Source organism: Ambystoma mexicanum, chromosome 2p (assembly GCF_040938575.1).
Source record: "Ambystoma mexicanum isolate Mex_15411 chromosome 2p, UKY_AmexF1_1, whole genome shotgun sequence".
NCBI lineage: Eukaryota > Metazoa > Chordata > Amphibia > Caudata > Ambystomatidae > Ambystoma > Ambystoma mexicanum.
In genome coordinates this window covers 892810578-892833926 of record NC_090923.1, presented here as the reverse complement: position 1 = coordinate 892833926, position 23349 = coordinate 892810578, and the positions used below count along the sequence as shown (strand labels likewise).

Here is a 23349-nt window from a genome sequence, read left to right as displayed (position 1 = left end):
GATTTCTCTTGGGGGCAGGGCATAGGGCTAACTAGGTGGTAGGGTGCGCTGATTACATGGATAAGTGCCACTGGAGTATGGGGAGATAAGAGTTAGGGTTTGGTGTATGTTGGTGGCTGGCCTCCCCTGCTGACACCTGCAGACACTCTGGAGCTGCTGCTTCAGGAGCTGCCCTTTGCCTTGGGCCCTTAGCAGCCAGGCTGCATGGGCAGAGGGCTGCCCTGGGAAGTAGTGTTAAAGGGAGGACCACCAATCCGGGGAGGGGGCGGGAGGAAGGAGAGACCAGGGCCAGTCTACAGAACAGGGGAAGGGGAACATGCGCACAAGCGATTTCTGATTTCCTAAAGTTGCATACAAATGTAAAATGTACACACTCAGGCCAAACACGCTGCCTCTTACCTTGTGGGATCAGATGACAATGTTAAGAGAGTTAAGGTCAATGTTCCCTCTAATTATTTTTCTCTATGTGCGGGGGGGGGGGGGGAGACACCCCCGCAATCCCTGTTGTGCGCACATTATTTTCCATGCACGCAACGTACTAATGAGATCAGCCACTTTGTGAGCTACCGTCGCAGAAGATAGTTTGGAAAGGAATGTCCTCTTCCCAGCCACTGCAATTCTTAAAAAATCTTACAACAATTTTTCAAGACACACAGGGGTCATTCCGAGTATGGCAGTAGCCATGGAGCAATTGGCTCCATGGCTGCCTCCCATACTGGTACAGAGTCCGGTGTTCACTGGGTACTTACCGGTCCATTCCAACCCTGGAGGGACCGGTAAGTCCCCATTGAACAAACCATTCCCATTTGAGCCCCCATAGGGCTCAATGGGAATGGGGAGGGTGCAAATAACGGACACGCTAATGGCAAGCCCTTTATTTGAGCCTTGGTCCCTTAGCGGGACCCGTAAAGGACGTGTGGTCTGACCACACGTCCCTTACGGTTCCCGCTAAGGGACCTCGGAATTGGGCGGTAGAGGATTACCGGCACCGGTCTCCTTACCGGTGCCCGGTATCACCTACCGCCCGCCTCGGAATGACCCCCATAGTGTAAAATTAAATGTCATATGTGATTATACAGAAAACTCATCCAGTCCAAGACTATATCTGCCACAGCACCTTGCAAACGTACTTCTGCGCAGAGAAAATGTCGGCCTCATTACGAGTTTGGCGGTAAGTGGTAAAGTTGCAATGGTGTTACCGCTAACTTTACCACTACGCCAAAATACGATTTTGGGCCTGGAGTGGAAGATTTGCCTGCAGGAAAACCCTGGAGGTAAATCCTCCAACTCAATGCCGAAATCGTCAGAATTTCTGCGGCGGTAATTCCGCCAAAAAAGCCACATTGAGTCCAATGGACTCAATATGAATGGGGAATTACACAGCCACCACCAGTTGTAATCCGACGGAAATTCCTGCGGGCCAAGTGGCGGTAACAGTAATTCATTTGAGCGGTATTCTTTTGGATTTACGCCAGGATACCGCCACAACTCGTAATGAGGCCCTGTATGTTTTGTGCCACTGGAAAATCACTCAATTTTATTATAAAACACAAATATCCTTTAGTTGTGTTCCTAGATATCTCGCGCAAAAAATATTTATTCTTAAAGACATATTTCTTTGTATTCTGATTTTTAAAAAAAAAATATTTAATTCTTGATGGCATAAACTCGTGGTCAGCCGATACGTTTTTCGACCCAAGGGGTCTTTATCAAGGCTGGTGTGTTATTGTTCATTGACTGTTAGGTAGGTTGGCTCTTGGTGGTGGGTTGGGGTAGGTGGGTTCCTCTCCTTGAATAGGCTGGCTTGTCAGCTTGTTACTGCTGCAAACAACGTCCCTGGCATTTGTGGCCCTCAAATATCTCGTCATAACTGATGGGGCTGTCCAGAACGTCAGACAGAATACATTTTCCAATGGATTAATAGCAAGTAAAAGCAATGTGTCAAAAACATGCTGAAAGGAGTTCAAGTGCCACTTTAATGAAGTAATTCAAGGGCCAGGAGAACATGCTTCTAATAATGTGTGTAAGGATGATAATTGCATCAGAATAACTGCAACTTCGAATATGGCCCAAAATTCCTGTGCCTCTGCTTACTATCCACATTACGTTCTCCAGTGGGTAGTGATAACACCAGCCTTGGAGCTTAGAGACATATGCACCATGCATGTTTACTAACTAAAAAAAGGAAAGTGCCTAACAAAAATGAGAAACAATGAACATATCATTGCTTCAACCCACAAAGCTCCACTGATATGTTTTTGAATTAGTGACCAGTAGAGCTGTGGCATAGGAAGGAAGGAACTCTAATAATATTAATGCCCAATCACAAAAGGAATTTTATGGGGAAAGAACATCTTTTAATAACCAGAAAGTATCCCTATTGGCAAAGCGAATTACTTTTTACTCCCTGACAAATCATTTGACTCCAACTAGGGAGCAAAATCTGATTAGAGCCCTGCTTGTATCGCTGACATAGGGAGTGAAATGACAGAGCACATCATAACGTGTGTAGTTTTGCCCACCCTTCTGCACCACAGCCTAGATAAAATTAAACTAAAGCCTTGCTGATGTTTATTTTATTATGGAGCCCTGTTGAAGAAAATCACACATATATGCCTTTTAAGTTAATAGCATCAATTCATCAGAGATGCAACTGATTGGGTGCCTTCTTCTGTAACTATGGATCCCTCTTCTCTAATGCTTTGTGATCAGTTAAATAAGATGCAGGAGGATGCTAGAGACCATACACACAGTACACATGGTTATATTGAAAAGCCCTCAGCAGCTGAGCATAGAAAGAATAAGAAGGTGCTGTTGTCTAAATGGGTACTAGAATTTCCTATCCTTTAGCAGACATGCAACACATTTCCTTCAGTGTACTGCTGACATGTCTGCCTTGGTTTTTTAAATGTGCCGCTTTGTTCCAGCAAGGAGTGATGCTTCCACCCATACGCTTCCCCGGCCCCTGTGCTTGCCTCCAATATTAGTTGATAGAGCCCTGTAAAAAGTGAGGGATTGTAGCAGTAAACACTCACTGGGATATTTGCAGACCAACAATACTTTGCAAGCAAGGCATATTTAAATGCCTCAACATATGATGTGCATTTTAAGAATGTCATGACTCTGCATGTACACAATTCTTTTGCAGTGCATACAAGATTTGCAATATATTCCACCCTTATATCATTGTGTCGGATTACACAAGTGCCCAGTGAAACTGTTTTTATATAGAAGCGAATTACCATACAACGTGTGAAGATCTATGCCCAAAGGAACTCTGAACACTTGGAAATGATGCAGATTGTGTGAAAAGCATTCTCCTGTCTGGATATCCGGTGCCATGATACTACGGACAAATAATCCTAGACATAGTCCATACCCATTATCCCTTGTATGCTAAGTAAATGATATTGCAATGTTGCTCTCTACTAATAGGGTAATGTTAGTAATGCTAAAGTAGGAGACGCTGAGCATCACATGTCTTTTCATAATCTTTAGAGGGCAAATTAATATTTGAGTTTTATAATGCGTTTACTTACAAGGGAGGCACTTCAAAGCACTTGCGTGACATGTACAAAGAAGAGGAAGTATGGTATAAGGTTACACATCCAAGTAGCTTGCTAACTTACGGTCCATATCCGATATTTAAGCTCATAGTTCGATTATATAGTGTGGGTGATGCTTTTGGTAAGGCACAATGAGTAACAGAAATTCTAGAGTATGAACGTTCTCATGTTACAACAAACATAAAACAAGTGGATGTAGGTAACCTTTCGCAGAGCCAAGAGAGGAAGAGTCAAAGTTGTCCGGTAGTTACTTAATGTACTCTGGGGCAGAAGTTAGTCATATGCTAAAAGTGTGGTACAGTCGGGTTTAGGGGTCATGGGTGGGGAGGGAAAATGGTTGATTAATGTGTGTAGGTATATCTTGGTTAGATTCCTCTGTTCATGGAGCCATTTTTTCATATTAGTTTTTAAACTCTCGTGTTGTATTTTGCTGTTAGGGATTTTAGGTGCATAGTAGTGTAATGCAAATTAGCAGAGTATCAAGACTAGTTGCTTTATTTTAAGAGAAAGAACATTTCAGGTAATTGCTGTGGCTTGTGCCTTATTAAATCTTTTTGAATAGGTGAGAATTATCTGTGTGCGCTGCTAAGTCTTCTGAGCGGAACCCAGCAGGAAGCTGGGCATGCGCACAGCTTAGAGGGTACATTGGTTAAGGTGATCATATTTAATGCAACAAAACCCCTGAAATTCAGCACTTGCATTTCAATCAAGTCCACCTCAGAGAAGAAAATGGTTCACATGAACCAAACGTGATGGGGGGGGGGGGGCAATGGCCAAGAGGGCCAGCGAGAAAAGGACAAAAAGCAATTGAGGGGATTGGGGGAGACCATGGAAAGAGGTTGGGGCCACTTTGTTAGTGCCTGTGAGGACCGTGAAGAGTTTTCAATTTTCGAGCGCTAGGGGGAATACCGCGGGACTCATGTGGGTATGGGTAGTTCAATGCCGGTGCATGTGTTTGGTAGTTCAATGCTGCTGTTTGGGTAGTTGGTTGCCATTATCGGAGTAATCCTGCCGGAACGGGCAGAGCGTGAAATACAAAAAAGTTATTTTGCACCTGCAGTGATCACATCTCCTAGGCAGGGTGCAATGGGTCTCTGTGCCCAAGGTCATGGCTCATGGGCACGAAAGAAACCTATTGGTGCATCATGTACAGAGGCCACAGTGAAAGGCAGTGGCCACTGGCCATGGCCAAAGGCCACGGTAGTGGGCTGCGAAAAAAACTATACTATAACAAAACTCTTGAAATTCAGTGAAAAGACTTTAGTTGGTAGAGATTTAAGATGATCAGATTGAACGTGAAAAATACATAGCAACAGAACTTTTGACATTCAGTGAGAAAAACCTTGGTTAAGACAGTTAAGGTGATCAGACTGAACGCAACAAAACCCCTGAAATTCAGCAATCGCATTTCGAGCAAGTCCACCTTAACTATACACCCCCCCAACCCCTGTTGCACAGTGACGTCCCTGATGACCTCCCTGATGGGATCACTACTTACATCGTACATGAAATCACTAATTTCACTGGTTTGATTACATTTTGAAATGACAACTGTTTTTTAATATAACATACGTGTACATATTTCATACTTGCACAGTACAATGCATTCTGCCTTTGTTTCTTTAAATGTAACAATCTGTATACAATTATGTAGCATAAGCAATGTTTTTTTTGGTCATATTAAGCGAACTTCTAATTCTTAGATTATATATGATCACAGTGCACACAGGCATGTACTTCCTTTTGTAGGATTATTTCTTTTATAAAACGTGCCATTTAGAAAGGAATGTGTGAGTAATATTACAGTGAAGAGCATGGCACATTTATTGTGAAAATTTACTATTTTCATAACACGTACTATCAAACATGATTCTGATTCTTGTTAATCTGCTTAGAATCACATGCTGTGCATATAGTCCAACATCCAGTGGTCACCGCAGGGTATTGCATCTGGTCTTTTGAGAATCGAAAGGGGACGTCGACATGGGCGCGACTGTAACACTATCCCTAAGGTGACGTGTATTGTACCCAAAATCCCTCATGCGTCGAGGTCCCTCAGATTGTTTTTTTCTGCCCAGCATACTGGTCGCCTTATGCGGGGCTCGTCCAGAGAAAATGCTTTTGTTCTGTTAGACCTTTGGTCGTTAGATATATGAAAGTTATCGATATTACCCTACCGTCCCTTCCATTGACGGCTGTTCCAGTTCTCCGCCGAAGACGATCCACAGATCCTTGGCAGACGGTGTCCGGTCGGTGCTGCCGACCATGTGGCCAGGCCTTCTGGCTAGCCTACACAGTAGGGTGAGTGGGGTGGGGTTGGACATTTCATTTTCTGAGAATGCCTTTCCCTTTCCTCTTTGTTCCCTGGGTCTATTCATCAGTTTTTCTTCAGCTATGGAGGGGACTCCATTTAGGTTGTGTCCTGTTTGCAGGGCCAAATTCCCTTGGAAGGATAAACACTGTGTGTAATCAGTGTTTACCCCTCAATCATGCCGAGTCGGTTTGTGCGGATTGCAAGCCCCTGCGCCCTAAAACTTTGAAGGAACGTTGTGTTAAGCGGTGGGTGGCTTACGAATGTCACAGGCAGAGTCTGGTTCTCCCGCTGCCACAACCGCCGATTGTGACAAGGAGTTTAGTAACGAACTAGCCTCCGATTCGGAGGCGATTTACCTCTCGGCGGAGCACTCTGGCTCCGAGTAGTCTGTCCCTGGCCCCGCTAGGCAAGACGGGGGTCCTGCTATGGGGAATGTACAGCCCAGCGACAGACGCACATGTTCCCCCACACTAAAAAGACAGCCCCAGGGACGTCTTCGACTAATCAGTCGAAGCAGTCCATAGCGCCAACGGGAACCCCGAAAGCTTCGGCCATGCCCGCCGGCAGGGTCGGCAGCCTTCTCCACAACCACAGGTGCTCCTTGGGACTGGGCCTACTAAATCAAAGGGCGCTGACCCCAATATCCACCATCCCGTCGAGACGCATCGGAAGAAGGCATCCACGGCCGAAAAGGTCCTGGTTCCGCCGAAAGTAGTCACGCAACCAGAGGCCCATACTTCAGAACTTCCAGATGCTGAAGTGATTAACGAGAGCATCGCCAGGATCATGTCGACGGATTCTAACAAAGGTCCAAGGATTCATCGAAACACAAGGATGGGCCGAAGAATTTACCGAAACCTACGGAAAGGCCTACATACAAACCAAAAGACACGCGTCAACAGTCGGAACCCTGAGAAGACTTTTCGGAAGCTCCTGAAGGGATTTCTTTGGTGTTGAAGAAATCTCGATGTTTACAAACGGATGATCCACTAGATGAGCCCTTTCCACTTCTGGACCGCTCTGGTTCATCTGTTTGGAGCAGAGAAAAATGTGAAGGCTGTATAGACAGGCTAGATAGATTTGTGGAACTCTCTGAGAAGTCCACACCCAAGAGGTCTAGGGAGGAAAACCACCCTCTCCCTGTGGGTAAGCTGTAGAGGGTCTTTGACCCTTCTCAAGATGAGGAAGAGTAGGAATACATGTATGACCTCACTGAGGAAGAGGCTCAAAATGAAGATCCCTTTATCGACTCTGAGGTCCATTTAGACCCCACTGAGGGTTGGGGGGGGGGGTGGCGGGTAGACCTGGACTCCATTGATCATCGCCCTTGGCAGTGACCTACTCCAACTCCAGAACCTGATGCCTTGTGCCTGGACTCCCCTCCAACCACCCCCACAAGACTGACCTCCCCGGTGGACGATCAAATGGCTTTCAATGCCATATTGAGGAAAGCAGCGGAACACTTCAACATTGCAACTCAGGAAGCCGTTCCAGAGGCTGATTTTTGTGGAGGACATTTTGAAAGAAAAACCTCCTGCCAGCCAAGCTATTCCTCTACTAAACACAGGTTGGCCCCTTCTTTATTAACAACTGCACTTACTAGAGCAGTGAATCAGAGGGTAAAGAAGCTTTTCCGACCCTTCCCCTCTGACCCCCTGTACATCAGGGGTCATTCTACTCCAGATTCATAGGTTGTTACAACTACCAGGAAAAGAGCAGGGGTTCCCCTATCCACTGTGGGGCACCCCATGACAAGGAATGTAAGAGACTTTACGCTTTGGGGAAAAGGGATCACTGTGGTGGCGGCTTACCCCACGCACATCGCCAACAATACAATGTTGTTAGCCAGCTATGCTGATGCGCAATGGGCCAAGCTAGAGTAAGGCCTTCAAGAAGTCCCTGTCCCACTGCGAGCCTGTCTGCTCTCAACAGTGACAGAGGGCAGCCAAGTTAACCAAAGTATGCTAAAAAAATGCTTTTGATTCAGCAGAAATGGCTGGAAGGTCTTGGGCTCAAGGTACCCTCATGAAGAGGCACGCATGGGTAAGAAACTCTGGGTTCAAGCCAGAGACACAAGCTTCACTTATAAACCAGTGGAGGATACCAATTTATTCGGAAAGGAAGTGGCTGAAGCCCTCGAAACTGCAAGGAGCAGAATGACACCCTTAAGACTCACCCATAGACCTTCACAAAGAAGGGGGGGCGGGAATAGACGTTCCTTTCGTGGGCAACGATTCCCTCAAAATCAATACAGCTCGGGAAATAACTTGTCCTCTCCCCAAGGAACCAGCAACTACAACACCCCATACCCCACAATGGGGCAACAACGTGGTAAAGGAAGGGGCCGAAACTCTACCCCTCGTGGCTCCCCGGCCTCAGGCCAGAAATGACATGCAGTTCCAGGACCCCTCCCATGCATCCCCAGTCGGGGGCCAGCTAACATTGTTTCTTCAAGCATTGGAGGGAATAACTACAAACCAGTGGGTGCTAAATACTGTCGGCCACGGGTACTGTATAGAATTCAGCCGGACCCCACAGTTCAGACCACCATGAGCAAGACACCTGATGCCAGAACATCTGCAAATCCTTCGATGAGAAGTCGAGACACTGCAGGAAAAGGGCACCATAGAGGTCGTCCCTCTTCTACAGGTAAACAAGGGTATTTATTCAGTGTACTTCCTTGTACCCAAAAAGGATCTCACCATGTGCCCTGTACTAGATCTGCGCCCATCGAACACATTATTGAAGGCCCAAAGGTTTTGTATGTTCACTCTGCAAGAGGTAATTCCCCTGCACGCACAGGGGGATTGCATGGTGACATTGGACATGAAAGATGCATACTTTCATATTTCAATGTTGCCGACGTACAGAAAATACCTCAGATTCATGATTCAAGACGAGCAGTTCAAGGTACTACCCTTCGGCATAGCTTCTGCACCAAGGGTATTTACAAAGGTACTGGCAGTGGCAGCAGCGCAGGCAATCCATCCCAGTTTATCCTTACCTCGACGACTTGCTCATAATGGGATTCCTACGAAACCTGCCTGTCAATTACCCAAAGAACTATAGATCTAATATTCAGTCTAGGATTCTCGATCAACGAAGAAATCCAGCCTAGACCCCAGCCAGATCAAACAGTTTCCAGGGCCTCTAATTCGAACAAAGGACGGCCTTGTCGTCCCCTACAACGAGAGGGTCCAAAACATGCTGTTTCAAATCCCTCAATATGTAGCCAGTCGAGAGGTGGCGGTACGCAAAGCTAGGAGTGGCTCAACAGCCAGTGGTGTCAGGCCAGCGGACAAAGGGACGATCTAGTGGTTGTCTCGCCAGCCCTTGTTCTCTCGCTACGATGGTGGTCGAGGGAGAACCTCTGGAAGGGGAAATCCTTCACCACCCCTACAGTGGAGGCCACAACTACAGACGCATCTCTCACAGGGTGGGGAGTTCACCTGCTTCAACAAACAGCGCACAGAGTTTGGTCATCAGACATAGCATCCAACCACATAAGACTGTTGGAACTATTAGCAGTATTCAAAGCTCTGAAAGCTTTCCAGACACAACTTCAGGAAAGACGGTCCTGATCCTCAGACAGCACCACGGCCATGTTCTATCTGAACAAACAAGGGGGCACTCACCCTCCAGGGCTGTCCAAACTGTCCCAGATCATTTTGAAGTGGGCTCTCAAACACATGTTCCTGTTGTCACAACATGTTCCAGGGGAACTCAATCTTCTGGCAGATGTACTCCCACTACCCATGGAGTACGAATGACGATTACATAAAGACATCGTCTCAAACGTTTTCGCAGAATGGGGCTTCCCAGAGATCGACTTGTTGGCAACTCTGGAGAGCGCTCAATGCCAATATTACGCCTCCAGGTACCCGCAGAAACGTTCCAAGGGAAACGGACTCTGGATAACATGGTCAGGGAAATTTGTTTATGCTTACAAGGAACCAGTCACTATGATATTGGTGGCTCCCATGTTGGCCCGGCAACCCTGGTTCGCTCATCTGATGGAGATGTCCCGATCTCCTCCAATGAAACTGCCTTGCCCGTACAACATGTCGCAAGACAAGGGGGAGACACTTCACCCATGCCCGCAAACATTGAACTTAGCGGCCTGGCTCCTGAGGTCATAGAGTTCGGGCACCTGCAACTCGCTCAGAGATGTATGGACCTACACTGGGAGGCAAGAAAACCCAACACAATATTGCTATTCCAGTAAGTGGAAACGTTTTGTCATCTGATGCAACTCTAAGAGCATCAACTCCAGGGACTGCTCTCGTTTTGTAACTGACTCATTTACTTGACTCAGGCCTAGTCTTTAACTTGCTTAAAGTTCACTTAGCTGCTCTTTCAGCCTACACTACATCACAACAAAAGGTGGTGTGCTGGAAGATACCAGTTATTAAGGCTTTCATGGAGGAAATAAAAAGAATTCACCCTCCCATTTCTAACCGAGCTCCCGGATGGGACCTAAACGTGGTGTTGACTCCTTTCGAGCCCAAGCATAAAGCAAGTCTCAAAGATCTCACCTACAAAACTGCCTTTTTAATAGCCATTACTTCCATTAGGAGAGTCGGTGAATTACAAGCGCTTTCAGTTCTAGACCCTTTTGTAACAGTTCAGAGATAAGGTGGTTCTGCGCACTCGCTATAGGTTTGCGCCTAAATTCATTTCAAAGTTCCATGTGAACCAATCCATAGAACTACCAACGTTCTTTCAGAACCCTTCAAACATGATAAAGAATCCTGCACACACTTGATGTACGCAGAGCAGTTATGTTTTACATGGAAAGAACTTGACCACTAAGAAAAACAAATCAATTTTTTGTTTCAGTGGCAGCAGGTAGAGAGGGAGACCCTGTCTCCAATTCTACCATCTCTAAATGGATTGTCAAATGCATCACACTCTGTTACACTCTAGCTAAGGGGGAACTGCCCTTCAAGCCTACAGCACTTTCTACTCGAGGCACTGAGGCTTCCATAGCATTCATTGCAAATGTTCCCCTAGAGTCCATTTGCAAAGCGGCAACTTGGTGTTCTGTACAAACCTTTACAAAACACTATTGCCTAGACACTCATTCTAGGTCTGATTCTCAGGTGGGACAAGCAGTACTAAGACATCTTTTCTCTACTGTTCCTTCTCACATCCCACCTCCAACTCCGGGTACTGCTTGCTAGTCTATGCACAGCGTGTGATTCTAAGCAGATTAACAAGCATCAGAAGGCATGCATTACTTACCGTAAAAGCATTTCTGATTGTATCTGCTTAGATTCACATGCCCCCCCCTACCCCCCGCTCGGATGGAAGGAACATAGACGTCTTACTACTTTCTCTCTTCTGTACTCCCTCACGTCATAGGCTCCCTCACGGCAAAAGAAATGCAATCAGAGGGACCTCGACGGGTGAGGGATTTTGGGTACACTACACGTCACGTTAGGGATAGTGTTACAGGCACGCCCCTGTCGACATCCCCTTTCGATTCTCGAAAGAGAAGATGCAATACTCCACGGGGGCTACTGGATGTCGGACTATATGCACAGCATTTGAATCTAAGCTGATACAATCATCAGAAATGCTTTTACGGTAAGTAATGCATGTCTTCTACTTCTATCCTTAATTGTTACTGCTACATATACTGTATTTTGTTTGAAATACCCGAAATAGATTTACCGGAATCAGGCACTTTAGCAGTGAAGTATTGTATTTGTTTACTAATGCATTAAACTCAAACCATTTGTATAACATTACATATTTTTATTTGAATGTTTAGAAGTATTAAAAATTAATGTGCCACAAGTTATCGTATCATGTTTCTGTATCAGTGTTATTGTTCATGTCATGTTAAGTGTAATAAAATATGTATCAAATGAGGTTAACAAAACTTTAGTCAGTAATGCCACATTTGATGTAATTATTGATCTCATCACTGATGTCTTGTATAATGTAATTAGTGATACCAGTGATGTCATCTGTGATGTCATTGTGGTCATATGTTGCGCAATAGGGGACACATAGTTAAGATGAACTGATCGAAATGCGATTGCTGAATTTTCAGTGGTTTTGTTGCGTTAAATCGGATCACCTTAACTCTCTTAACCAAGGTTTTTCTTCAACTAATATATATACTTGCATACAATGGGCCACATTCCATACCCCTAGTGGTACTTTGGTGTCTGTACATTGTATTTTGAAAGACAAACTGTTATTTTCTAATAATTACATTGATGTATTGTTTCTCAGAATGCTTGATATTAAACTACTTTGCCTTATTGAAGTGTATTGGGAAGTGACATCCATGGATTCCATTCTAGTAACTAGCTTTTACCATATTTGTATTTCCTGTTTAATGTCTCTTGTTTCTTGGATATATTTGAGACTTGTAACAAGTGGCTGCATAGTGTCATCAGTAAAATCCGAAACAGCCATGTGCTATATTTATAGTATCTTCTTGTAAAGCACTCTGAACGTCCTCTTAAATTGCTGTGCCTAGTGGCATGCAAAAAGCAGGTAATTGGTGCCAAGCCTATTCTGTTGCTCAAATTGGGTTTCCACACGGATATAGAGCTGCTGTCACCTTGTTCAGACGTTGCTGAGGTCTTCTCTGCAAGCCCAAAATAACTTGTCTGCAACTGAGGCTTGACATTCCAAAGAGCAGATTAGAGTATCAATGAGTTTGGCAATGCTGGTCATACTTGCGGTATCCACCTGTCTGCTGTACACATCTTTCAGTCTGTGTCGGCATATGGTAGCCGTGAGATGCAACTTGTGGATTGTGGAAGTCAATCATTGCCCTAGATTTTAGAGTGATCAGCCTAGCCTAAGCTGAGATACTGTGATCCCACTTGAAGATTCAAAAGGCTGATGGTGCAAATGGTGCTGGGAATCTCCAGATATAGCTGCTTCTTTCACATTTCAAGAATGCATCAGGGTCTCATCTTAACATTTTGCCACTGCATTTCAGCACCCTAGTGGGAGAACGTGCATCGCTATTTGTCGACAAGGGGCACATCATGTCCATGGACACATGGTGCTAGTCATCGAGCAAAGCCACACTCATTCCTCCCGTGCCATGACAAGGACAGCATGTGCCAAACTCCTCGAAGTTCAGGCTATGCTGCACAAAGGGGCCATAGAACCTGTCCCTCTGTGCCTCTGGGGCTCCGGAATATACTCAAGATAATTTCTATTTTGCAAAAGTGTCAGGCAAGTGGACACCATTCTGGGAAAGTCCTAACGGCTGTCGTTGACCAGCTTTGATACAGTCCGGTCCATCAAATCACTGTTGGGGATGATGTCCTCGTGCATCCATCCGGTTCTTCATTTCACACTGTAAATGAGACCTCTTCAGGAGTTCCTGGACACCAAGTGGAAGCAGATTTCCAGCTCATCGAACGGCAGGATAGGCTTCTGAAGTTTGCTGGCATGCGTTGGTCCACCCAGGACCCCTGCGCACCAGTAGACGGTCACGACTGACGCATCACTGGAAGCCTGGGGTGCCCACACGGGCCAACTTTATGCCAGAGGCCTATGGCTCCCAGAGGAGAAGGTGTTGCATGCCAATGTGCTAAAGCTACGGGCAGTTGTCTGGGCTCAAGTCTTTCAAGCCTCATCTTGGGAAAGGTGGTCAAGCACAACCACCCTGTATCACATCAAGAAGCAATACAGGTCAAGGTTTCACGTCCTCTCTCTGGAGGCACAGAACTTGTGCCACTGGGCCATTGCTCACTGGGTGTTTCTAGTCCTGTTCCACCTAGCAGGCTTTCAAAACACCACAGAAGACTCTCTAAGCAGAGAGCTGCGGTCCAGCCACAAGTGGGAGCTCCAGCAAGATCAAGCCTCTTGTATCGTCAGGGAGTGCAGCCTGCCTCAGATCAACCTGTTTGTGACAGCAGCCAATACAGAGTGCCAGCGGTTTATCAGCAGGTATCCTCCTGTGAGGAGACTGGGGGATGCCTTCTCATTCCTGTGGGAAGGTCTTTTGCTTTACGCTTTCCTGCCAATTCCAATGTTCTTGCGTGTGATCAACACACACAAACTATCCCGCTGCAAGATGATCCTCATTGCACCAGCGTGGCCCAGACAGATCTGGTACCCAGACCTTTTTCACCTGTCAGTGGTTCCAGTCATCAAGATGGCTCCTCTTCCGACCAGGGAAGGAGGGGCAATCCTGCACCACAACCCAGCGTCCCTGAACCTGCCAGCCAGACTCCTGTAGCCTTAGAATTTGGACTTTTCTTGCTGCCGTTGGAATGCAAGAAGATTCTGGCCAACACCAGGGCTCCGTCTACACTTGCATGCTATAAACACAAGTGGAAGCATTTTACGGTGTGGTGCTAGCCACAGAGGATCTCTCCACAGCGTGTCAGTCTGCTACTTCTGGCTTACCTGCTCTTGCTGACTAAGACTGACCTTGCCCATGCATCCAAGGTGCACTTAGCTGCAATATCCCGCTATACTTGGGCTCTTGGCAAACTCTACCTGCAGTCTCTCAGGCTCGTGAAGGAGTTCCGCAAGGGCCTCTTCAGAACTTCCCCCACGCTGAATACTCCTTCCCCGGCATGGGAGTTGAATATGGTCCTGTCCAAACTGATGGGTGGTCCGTTGAGCCTATTCATAGGATGTCTTCGAAGTTCCTCTCATGGAAGACTGCCTTCCTAGTGGCGATCACCTCGGCCAGGCATGTTGGAGAAACCCAGGCTGTAAGCCTCCCTATTTGTCTTTCCACCAATCCAAGGTGGTTCTACCAAATCATTACTCCTTTATGCCAAATGTCCCATCTCACTTTCATTTAAATGAACCTTTGGTGTTATTTTCTTTGCAAACCCTTCTACCACTGCTGAAAGGTCCTTGCATTCAGTAGACGTGTCGCATGTTCTGAAATTCTATGTGGCAGCATTAAAGAGTTTCGAAAGACTTCAACTTTTCGTCAACTTTGGACTTGTGCAGCATGGGAAAGCCCTGTCGAAGGCTTCCATCTCCAGGCGGCTCTCCGGCTGTCATGCATTGCCATCAATTGGCCAACAAACCATTGCCAGGCTGGCCGAGAGCCTATTACGCCAGAGCCATTGCTTTGACTATTGCATTCCTCTCTGGTGTTCCTCTGCTGGATATCTGCAGGGCTTCTACGAAGAGGTCTACCCACACCATCCTGAGGTTCTACTGTGTCGACGGGGATTCCAGGGGGAGGAGTCTCGTGTCGGCCAAGCAGTGCTTTGCAGCCTGTTTGCATAGGGCGAGTCTGTTCCAGGGATAAGTGTTTTACTGCTATTGAGCCTGGCCACCTTTCGTGGTTGTCGAAGTGTACTGCTGTGCACTCGTTTTCATAGCATGTGAATCCATGTAAGACCCCATGATGGAGAAGGTACAAGCTACTTACCTGTAACTTTTGTTCTCCAGCATGAGTCTTACATGGATTCACATGCGAACCATCCATCCTTTCCTTCTCTGGCTCTTCTTGGTTCCTACTACCATTTTACGTACACCACCAAATCTGAAGATGGCCGCCAGGGGTGGAGTTTAGGAGGACCTATGTCATTGGCTGAGGCACTATAACCCAAAACAGTAATAGTCCATGTAAGCGACGAGCAGTTTTTTAGCTTAAAGCTATACTGCTTTATATTACTGAGGATTACCAGCCTGATGACAGGCAATAGTCATAGCATGTGCATCCATGTAAGACCCATGCTGGAGAACAATTCTTCCAGGTAAGTAACTTGAACCTTTCAATGCACTGAGGCTACCCAACGCAACAGGCTTGGCAGGGAGGAGCTTCTTACGGTTTGGGTTGCAGGATTCAGGCCAGAGACAGTTCAACATCAAATGTTATACTTCTGAATAAATCGTTTGTTCCAGAAGTTGATAAGGCACTTGAAAATCCAAAAAAAGAGAATGTGACTGACATTTCTATTTCCTTCCCACACTCCCCCCCTCCCTTCCTTATCTATGTCTTGGTGCAAGAGCTATCTGGAATGTCAGGCCGAGTACGATAGCTAATTTCACATCCTTCCTGTTCATGGCCTGTAAGAATATCATTGTATTCTCCCTTGTTCCCTGCCTTGCAGCGCTTTGAAACACATTGTGAATAGGTGCTATATAAACTATCATATCATGTTTTAGTGGGCCATAAGCAGAAGACCTAGCAAAAGAACAATCCTAACTTCCAGAAGAGGATACACTGGACAAGCGTCTACAATGTACTGGCAGTCCTTTTGGAGCTAGTTTCCTTTATGACAACAATATGCACAATAATCACAAGGACATTATTTCTTGCTTCGATCCAAGGGGTGTGGCCGAGGAAGAATAGGTCCTTCATGGGGCGCTACCTCCTCGCTACTGTGACTGCCCCATAAAAGTATCCCTCCTACAGTACCCGATAAGGGTGAACAATAACAATGTTTACCCACAGATGAAAGAAGATCCCCATAGATAAGTGGGTGATGGACACAGTACTGGGCCGAGTTCTTGGGGAAAACCTTGCCTTATAATACCAAAGCCAGACAAAAGTAACATGTCTTCTAATAGTGGAGTTAAAGACCCAAAACATCCATAGAGAAGATTACAAGGGAGGAAAGGAATTTTTGCAGTTTGTATATGCTTTAGTTACATATACCATCCTGACCTCCGAGCAGGTGAGTACAATTAAATAGGCTTAGATATACAATGATAAATATAGATGCAAATTGCTTATCATTTTGTCTAACATAGATTTTGTAATGACTAGGCTTATTCTAGAAGTGACATATTGACGTAGGTAGGTTTTATAATACAATATGTGGCTGCTCCTTGTGTGCTCTGAAGGCAATGTGCTTTGTATATCGGCTGCAGGATGGCTTCCCAGTTGGACCAATCCCTTCTGAAGAAATCTTTCAATTAAGGATTATCTGTTGGATTTAGCCGTAAGTAAAAGTTTCTCCAATTAATTACTCTTGTGCTAGGCCTTAGTTCCTCATCGTCCATATTTACCCCACTCCTGATTTTTCTCATTGGTGTGGAAGAAGAGAACAGAGCTGTGCTATCAGAATGCGCCTTGTGGATTGGGATGAGCAAAAAGGGAAGAATCACAGAATGAAGACGTGTGGTTGTACATGCATGCTGGGCTCACTTTTCAAACTATATGTTGTGCAGGATGTTTGTTTTTTTAATGTTACTGTTTAAAGTGCAGACCTAGCTCCAGAGCAGTAGAGCGCTGCACAGAGTGCGGGTAATCAGCATTTGGGCTGGCATTTTATAACAGCGCAGTACTGCGAGTTGAGGTCTGTGCGTTGGTATGTGCGGCCATTGGAATTAGTCCTTGGTCGGGTTTGTCGAAAAAAATCATTATTTTGAGAGAGTTGAAAAATTTCAGAATTGTAGGGGCAATCCGAACTGACAGCGGTTGGATAGGCTGTATGCCTGTCCTTTGGCCTCCAGCTAGTACATCCACCTAGGTAAATGCAGTACATGTAATTCTTCCAGGTTTATGTATGTCAAAATGCTCCACTTCGTTTGGGAAATGCCTATCCACTCCTAGCCTTTCTTTGCATTTGTAGTCCTAGATTAATAATGGGAAAAACAAAACTAAAAGTCCCTGACTGCAAAGACATGAACAGGACTAGGCGAGCCTCGCTCATAACATGGGGCATGTTGACATGTTTGTGAGTCTTCAAATGATGCTGTGCTGGGCCGGCTCTTGGTCTCTGAGGGGTCCTAATGCTTTCCTGCTCTCTTTCCTGTAGGAAATCACGAAACTGATAACATGAATCAGATTTACGGCTTTGAGGGAGAAGTAAAAGCCAAATACACTGCACAGATGTTTGAGCTCTTCAGTGAAGTATTTCAGTGGCTTCCGCTGGCACACTGTATCAACGGGAAAGTGTTGGTAAGCAAAATATCATTCCACCTAAGCAACGAATCGATATAAGGTGGTATGAAGAGGCTTTCACCACACTGACATTTACATGAGTGTTGATAAGGAATGCTTCAAACCTCGCAGAGCAATAGGAAGGTGATGGTAAGGGCAGAATTCAAGAAGCTTATTTCCCATCTAACGCCCTACCTGCTTCTGTACCATCTCGTGCCCACAACTCATACATTTTACAACTCACCACTCCACACCCAAATACAACCCCTATGCACTCCACTATCGTTCCCCTCCTCCCCCTCTGGCATATTACACGCAGGCACACCTACCATCAGACAGAACCACCCTGAGGCAAAATACACACACTTTAGAGGCAAGCATATTTTGCTCTAATTTTGGAAGTCAAAGTTTAGGGGAGTCAAAGTAGCAAATATTTTTTGTTACCCATACTAGCTTGATAGTAATGACTGTAAATGAAGATCCATAATCTTCAATTGCCTTTTTGAGAAATCCACACAAAAGGGTCTGAACACATATTTGGAGTAGCCCCAGAATAGACACCTCTGCATCGGTCAGTCCCTTATTTGTTTGGGTTCAGAGTATTTGCCTGATTTTAAGAAATAAAGTTGGCCAGTATGCCATTATCCTTGCAGGCCATTTCCAAACCCTGCATAATTCGACGATGAGGGGCAAAGGATACCACACCCTCATAAGAAAATAAGAGTAGAGCTGTAGTTTGCATGCTGGTTTTATCTTTAAGGGTTGGAGACTGCAGGACCATTGCATCAATTGGAGGCACTGTTATCATCAAAATGTGAAAGCAGTTCTGTTCTGTCAGGCTTTCCTTTGGGACTGCTTTCGCCATATGATTTAATCTTGTATTGATTCTCTTTCGTAATCTGTTTTGCTCTTATGTTGCCAAGATTGTATGAACCAATCCACCTAGCTATGATTAACTTAAACCAGTTTTTGTGAACAGGGCTGGAAAGAAGCAACCCTTTCCCATGGCCTTAACACCCTCTTCACCTGAATGTCAGTTATACATTAATCCCGTCTGGACACATCTGAAGCCCAGTGCAGACTTTCTGGCATAAGGTGATTTTTCACCCAGTTCTCTTTTGCTTTTTTTTGCTTCCCTCCCTCATTTGTCTGGCACAGTCTGATACTAATCTGTGCCTTCAAGTGGGGCACCATTTGTGGGTAGCAGCTCATGTATGGCACACACCTTCTCTGACTCCTGTCTTTGAAGTACCTGCATTTTGCCCTCTTCGGCTTGTGTGTGGCGCTGGAATTCTTGACAATGTTGCTTTGTGTACACCCAGTCCAGTTCTTCAGATACTGAACATACATCTAACTGCACGAAACCACAATTAAATAGGTTTCTCATTCCCCATCACAGAGCTAGGCTTCAAACAAGTGAGCGACCTACGTGCTGTGGTATATTTGGCATTTCAGGAATCTATCCTGTTGTATCTAAAAACAACAAACAACATGGATTGTAGCCTGTAAATTGAAGGATACATCCCTGCATGAGTTTTTGTAAGGTATTCAGGGATGCACTGTATAGGTTATATGTGATCTTACCGAAAACAATTAGTGGTAAATTTCATTGCAGACAAAACACAAACACAATTCTTTTTTTATTTTTATTTGGGGGGGAATCCCCCAGTTCATTTGCCCTCCTAATGCTGCCCAAACCCCAACCCATTTTAAGTCCTTTACTTCACTACCCTTTATTTAATGTTTGCAGTGTTTTTCTGGTGGTATTGTACACTCTGTTTTGTACCACTCTGTAATAGTTTGCGATAAAATGACTGGATACACACTGTAGGATCCCTTGGATGGTTACCAGGTCTGAGAACAGCTCTTTATTGCAATGCCAACTTAAGTTGTTTTAAGGGTACCCCCAGGTCAAATCTCTTGGTAAGGATCCATGTCTGTCATTACCATTTAACCCCAAAAATCATAGTTGAGTACACATCTGTTACTTGACACTAGTATCTATTCGTTTTCATCCACATCTCGCATTCCTTTTTTGGCTTACAAGGAGGGTCTGTGAAGTATGTGTAGGGTACTCTTCCTCTTCAGATGCCTCCGATACCAGTGTTCACCCATCACTGAGATCTAGTCCTTCATTGCAGTATGCCATCCTCCGCAAGGTTTTCCAGCTATGAAGATCAGCAATGCTCTCAAATGCAGTATCTGCCACTTGGACATTCCTAATTGTGAAAGCTGCTGAGGCCTGAAAAGCTACAAGGAGCACAGCAGGTGACTGAATATATCTTACTTTATAGGCTTCTTTACCCTGGTATTTCCTATAACCGAGATGGCTAATCATTCTGGGAGCCATCTCATTTTTATGAAGCTTTTATCATCCCAGTCTCATTGAACAGTTTCCTCTGTTACCCCACTTAGGGGCTACGTTAACTACTCAGTTTATTCTCTGAACTTGTGTCCCATGCCTAGTGGAATAATACAACAGACTCCTGCTCTAGGGCCAACGTCGCACACCTTGCAACATCTCTACAGAAACAGTTCTTCCAGTTGAGCAACTAATTTCAACCTACCGTCACCGGGCTGTGAACTTGTTAATCTTTTTTCTGTTTCTGTAAGTATAATTTGTCAAGTGTTTCCCTATCATTGCTATGGCCTTGTAGCACTGGGGGATAGCTGACTATTTTGCACGGTTCTAACTTTCTAAGGAACTATAGTGCCACAATGCATAGGAAGGTATTCCTGTTTTACCAGTCATGGGTTTCTGGGGGAGGCAATCCGATTTATGGTAGTTACATGCAACATTTCACCCTTGTTATAAATATGCCTGTTTGACATTATCAATTTGTAGAAAAGTTGAACACGGCAGCTGCATGTTGGTGTACTCATCAGCCTCTGAAGCTTCTGCTGCCCACTAAACCTCTAAGTGGCTCAACTACTGGATTAACCCAAAGCTGTTGTCCTTTTTCATCCTCCTTTTCCTTTCAAGCCTTATCTCCCGCACAAGGATGATATGGTATTCATGCTGCAGTTAGGCGAGCGTGATAACCATCCCACAAAAGCATTCTGACTGCAAAAGAGTAGGAAGACCTAGAGATAAAGCCATGGCTAGTACAAGCTCAGTTTTGGGTTAAAGTCCCCTTTTGAAATTAGAGTTTTGAATCTAGAACATTCTTTGCAGATCTGAAAAAATATCCATCACTACCTCAATTGTCTTTCCATGTCATTCTTATAGTGGTGCGTCATTATTTTAGAAGCTGTTCGTAAAATGCGTTTTTTCTTTAGACAACTTTCCTTATCCTTCTGAGGCTAGTAGCCACCATCTTGTGAATTTGTGTGCCGACCTGCGTTGACAGTATTTCAGAGACCATCTTTCAGACTGAATGTGGGCCAGGCATTTTACCAAGGTCCTAAAAATAGTGGCATCCCATCCTTGCTTCAGATCTTAGATACCGATATGTAGGTGATTACTTGATCAGAGCCTGATGTTCTCAGCCAGTCAGCTCCACTGTTTGAATAGTACTGCTTGATCCTGTCGCTTCTACCTTTCTCTTGTAATATTCCTTCTGCGAAAGACCAGAGCACCTTCACACCGCAAAGCTTTTTTTTTTTTTTTTAGACTTCTAAAGCTTTGCAGCATTTACAACCATGCCATTCCCAAATGTGTGGTGTTTTCTAGAGCCTCAACCCTCTCTTCACTCAATGGGTTTGGAATCTGTGCCATGGACACTTTCTAATGCTTGTTTCTCAAATGTTTTCCTGTCCATGTTGATGGCTGGAGCATTATTTCTTGTTCTTTTTTCCCCCCCTCTTGACTCTTATGTGACAAGTCATGAATGTCACGTAATAAGGGTCTTGTTGATCACATTTCTCAGATACTTTCACAACTATGATTTGCACTGCAAGGGTTCTCAGCATCTTTTACTTCTTTGAGATGCTTTATTCAGGAGCCATAAAGAACTTCTTGACCACCCACAGCCAACCCTGAATCTTCTAAATGTGGCTTCCCTCTAAGTAGGGTGTTTTAATCGGGCAACATCTAGTTCAGGGAATTTCCCCCCATCCCAAACCAGGCGTGCACCATTTTTGATTGAATACTTTTTTTTTTTTTAACCTGAGAACCCCAATTTAACACTATTGATTCCTTACAGCCTCCTCACCTTTTGGGACAATAAACACGCATGGTTGCGCAGCAGATCTAATTAAAAATAAAATAATTTCAATATAAACAAATTATGCATCTATAAAATTCCACTGTCAATGGTAACTACAATGAAGAATGATCAATACACTGGTAACTTGAATGCTCAAAATGGCATTAACGTGAAAATAGGAACTTTTCAGCACACAAATCACAATATGTACATTTGGTTTAACCTGACCACATATCCATTGTGCATGAGGGCTCGGGATGAAGTTGTAATTATTTTTTTAGAAAACCAAATTAAATCGGAAAATCCCTGCCTATTTTTAAGACTTTCTGCTTTATAAAAAATAGATACCGCCCCCTTAATCTGTCAGAATTTCAAACGTCTTTCTAGAAGACTCAATCGAAGTATCAGCTACTTGACATTCCTGCATGTAAATCGATGGAAAAAGAGAAACATTTCTGTTTAACATGGAGGTTGCTAGATTTCCCCTCACTGGTGCTTTTTGTATTACTGTGCAAGAGTACATTTGTCATTTTTAATGGGCAATTTAGAGGTGGGAAAATGGGTTAATCACCCTTTCCCCTTTGTCTTGAGTGGTTCATCGCCAGTAACCAAACTGCTTGGTGATGTAACCAGGGAGTGTCTTCAATTACAGTATTTGTCTAGATGTGTACACAGTGAGAACCTATTGGCTACCAAAATGCTGCTTCCCTTTTTGCACATTACAGAAAGCAAGAGTCGCAGGATCTTCCCGTATACACAGTATCAGACCTATTCTATCAAATCTATCATTCCAGAAGCACATAAACTTGAAATATTTATTAACTTCCCAGAATGTACAGGCAATGTATGTACCCCCTGTGGCGAGTCATGAGGAGGACATGCACACTTTGTGGACACGATTCACAAACATTTATTAAAGTAAAGGGTAAGGCTTTACTTTCCCGATCTTTGGGTGGTCCCTGCCTATATTTCTAACTAAGGTGCTCATCAGCCAGTCGTGAATGTCTAAAGGAAACAGTCCGTAGTCCAACATGATCCTAACTGACCCTACCACTATGAAAACTATATCCGGAGAATGTCTCCCTTCTCCTTGAGGGTAGTTCAGTACCAATCTTTAGACTTATTTATGGATCTGAAAGTCTCGAATAGTCTCTTGAGATTTCTTTGATTAAACTTTGTAATTCTTGGATTGCTTTTTTTTTTACTCTTCCCTTCTTCTTGGGTTACTCTTTTGATTTTTTTCCAAGCTATGGCAGCTTTGATTATCCGTTCCAATTTGGCTTGTTTTGCTCTACTGGCTTATTTACTTGGCTGAATGGTATAATCAGTCAGCGAACAGAAACGGTATTGACTGTATAGTAAGTAACAAATTATAACCATGAACAGAGAAAAGAATAACCTAAACGAAAACAAGGCATCTTGGATTTCCTTCATCCAGTGATCTGGTAGGGGCTAGTTTGTATCTATAGTGTGTCC

At 44.6% G+C, this 23349-nt stretch overlaps 1 protein-coding gene across 1 annotated transcript in view; it reads left to right on the top strand.

Moving 5' to 3' along the window:
* Positions 1–23349, top strand: part of PPP5C (protein phosphatase 5 catalytic subunit) — a 951041-nt gene that overhangs the window by 552123 nt on the left and 375569 nt on the right. Inside the window, exon 8 of the mRNA XM_069644590.1 lies at positions 17601–17743. Within this exon, the coding sequence (XP_069500691.1) occupies positions 17601–17743 (143 nt within the window). The remainder of the gene's footprint in view (positions 1–17600; positions 17744–23349) is intronic.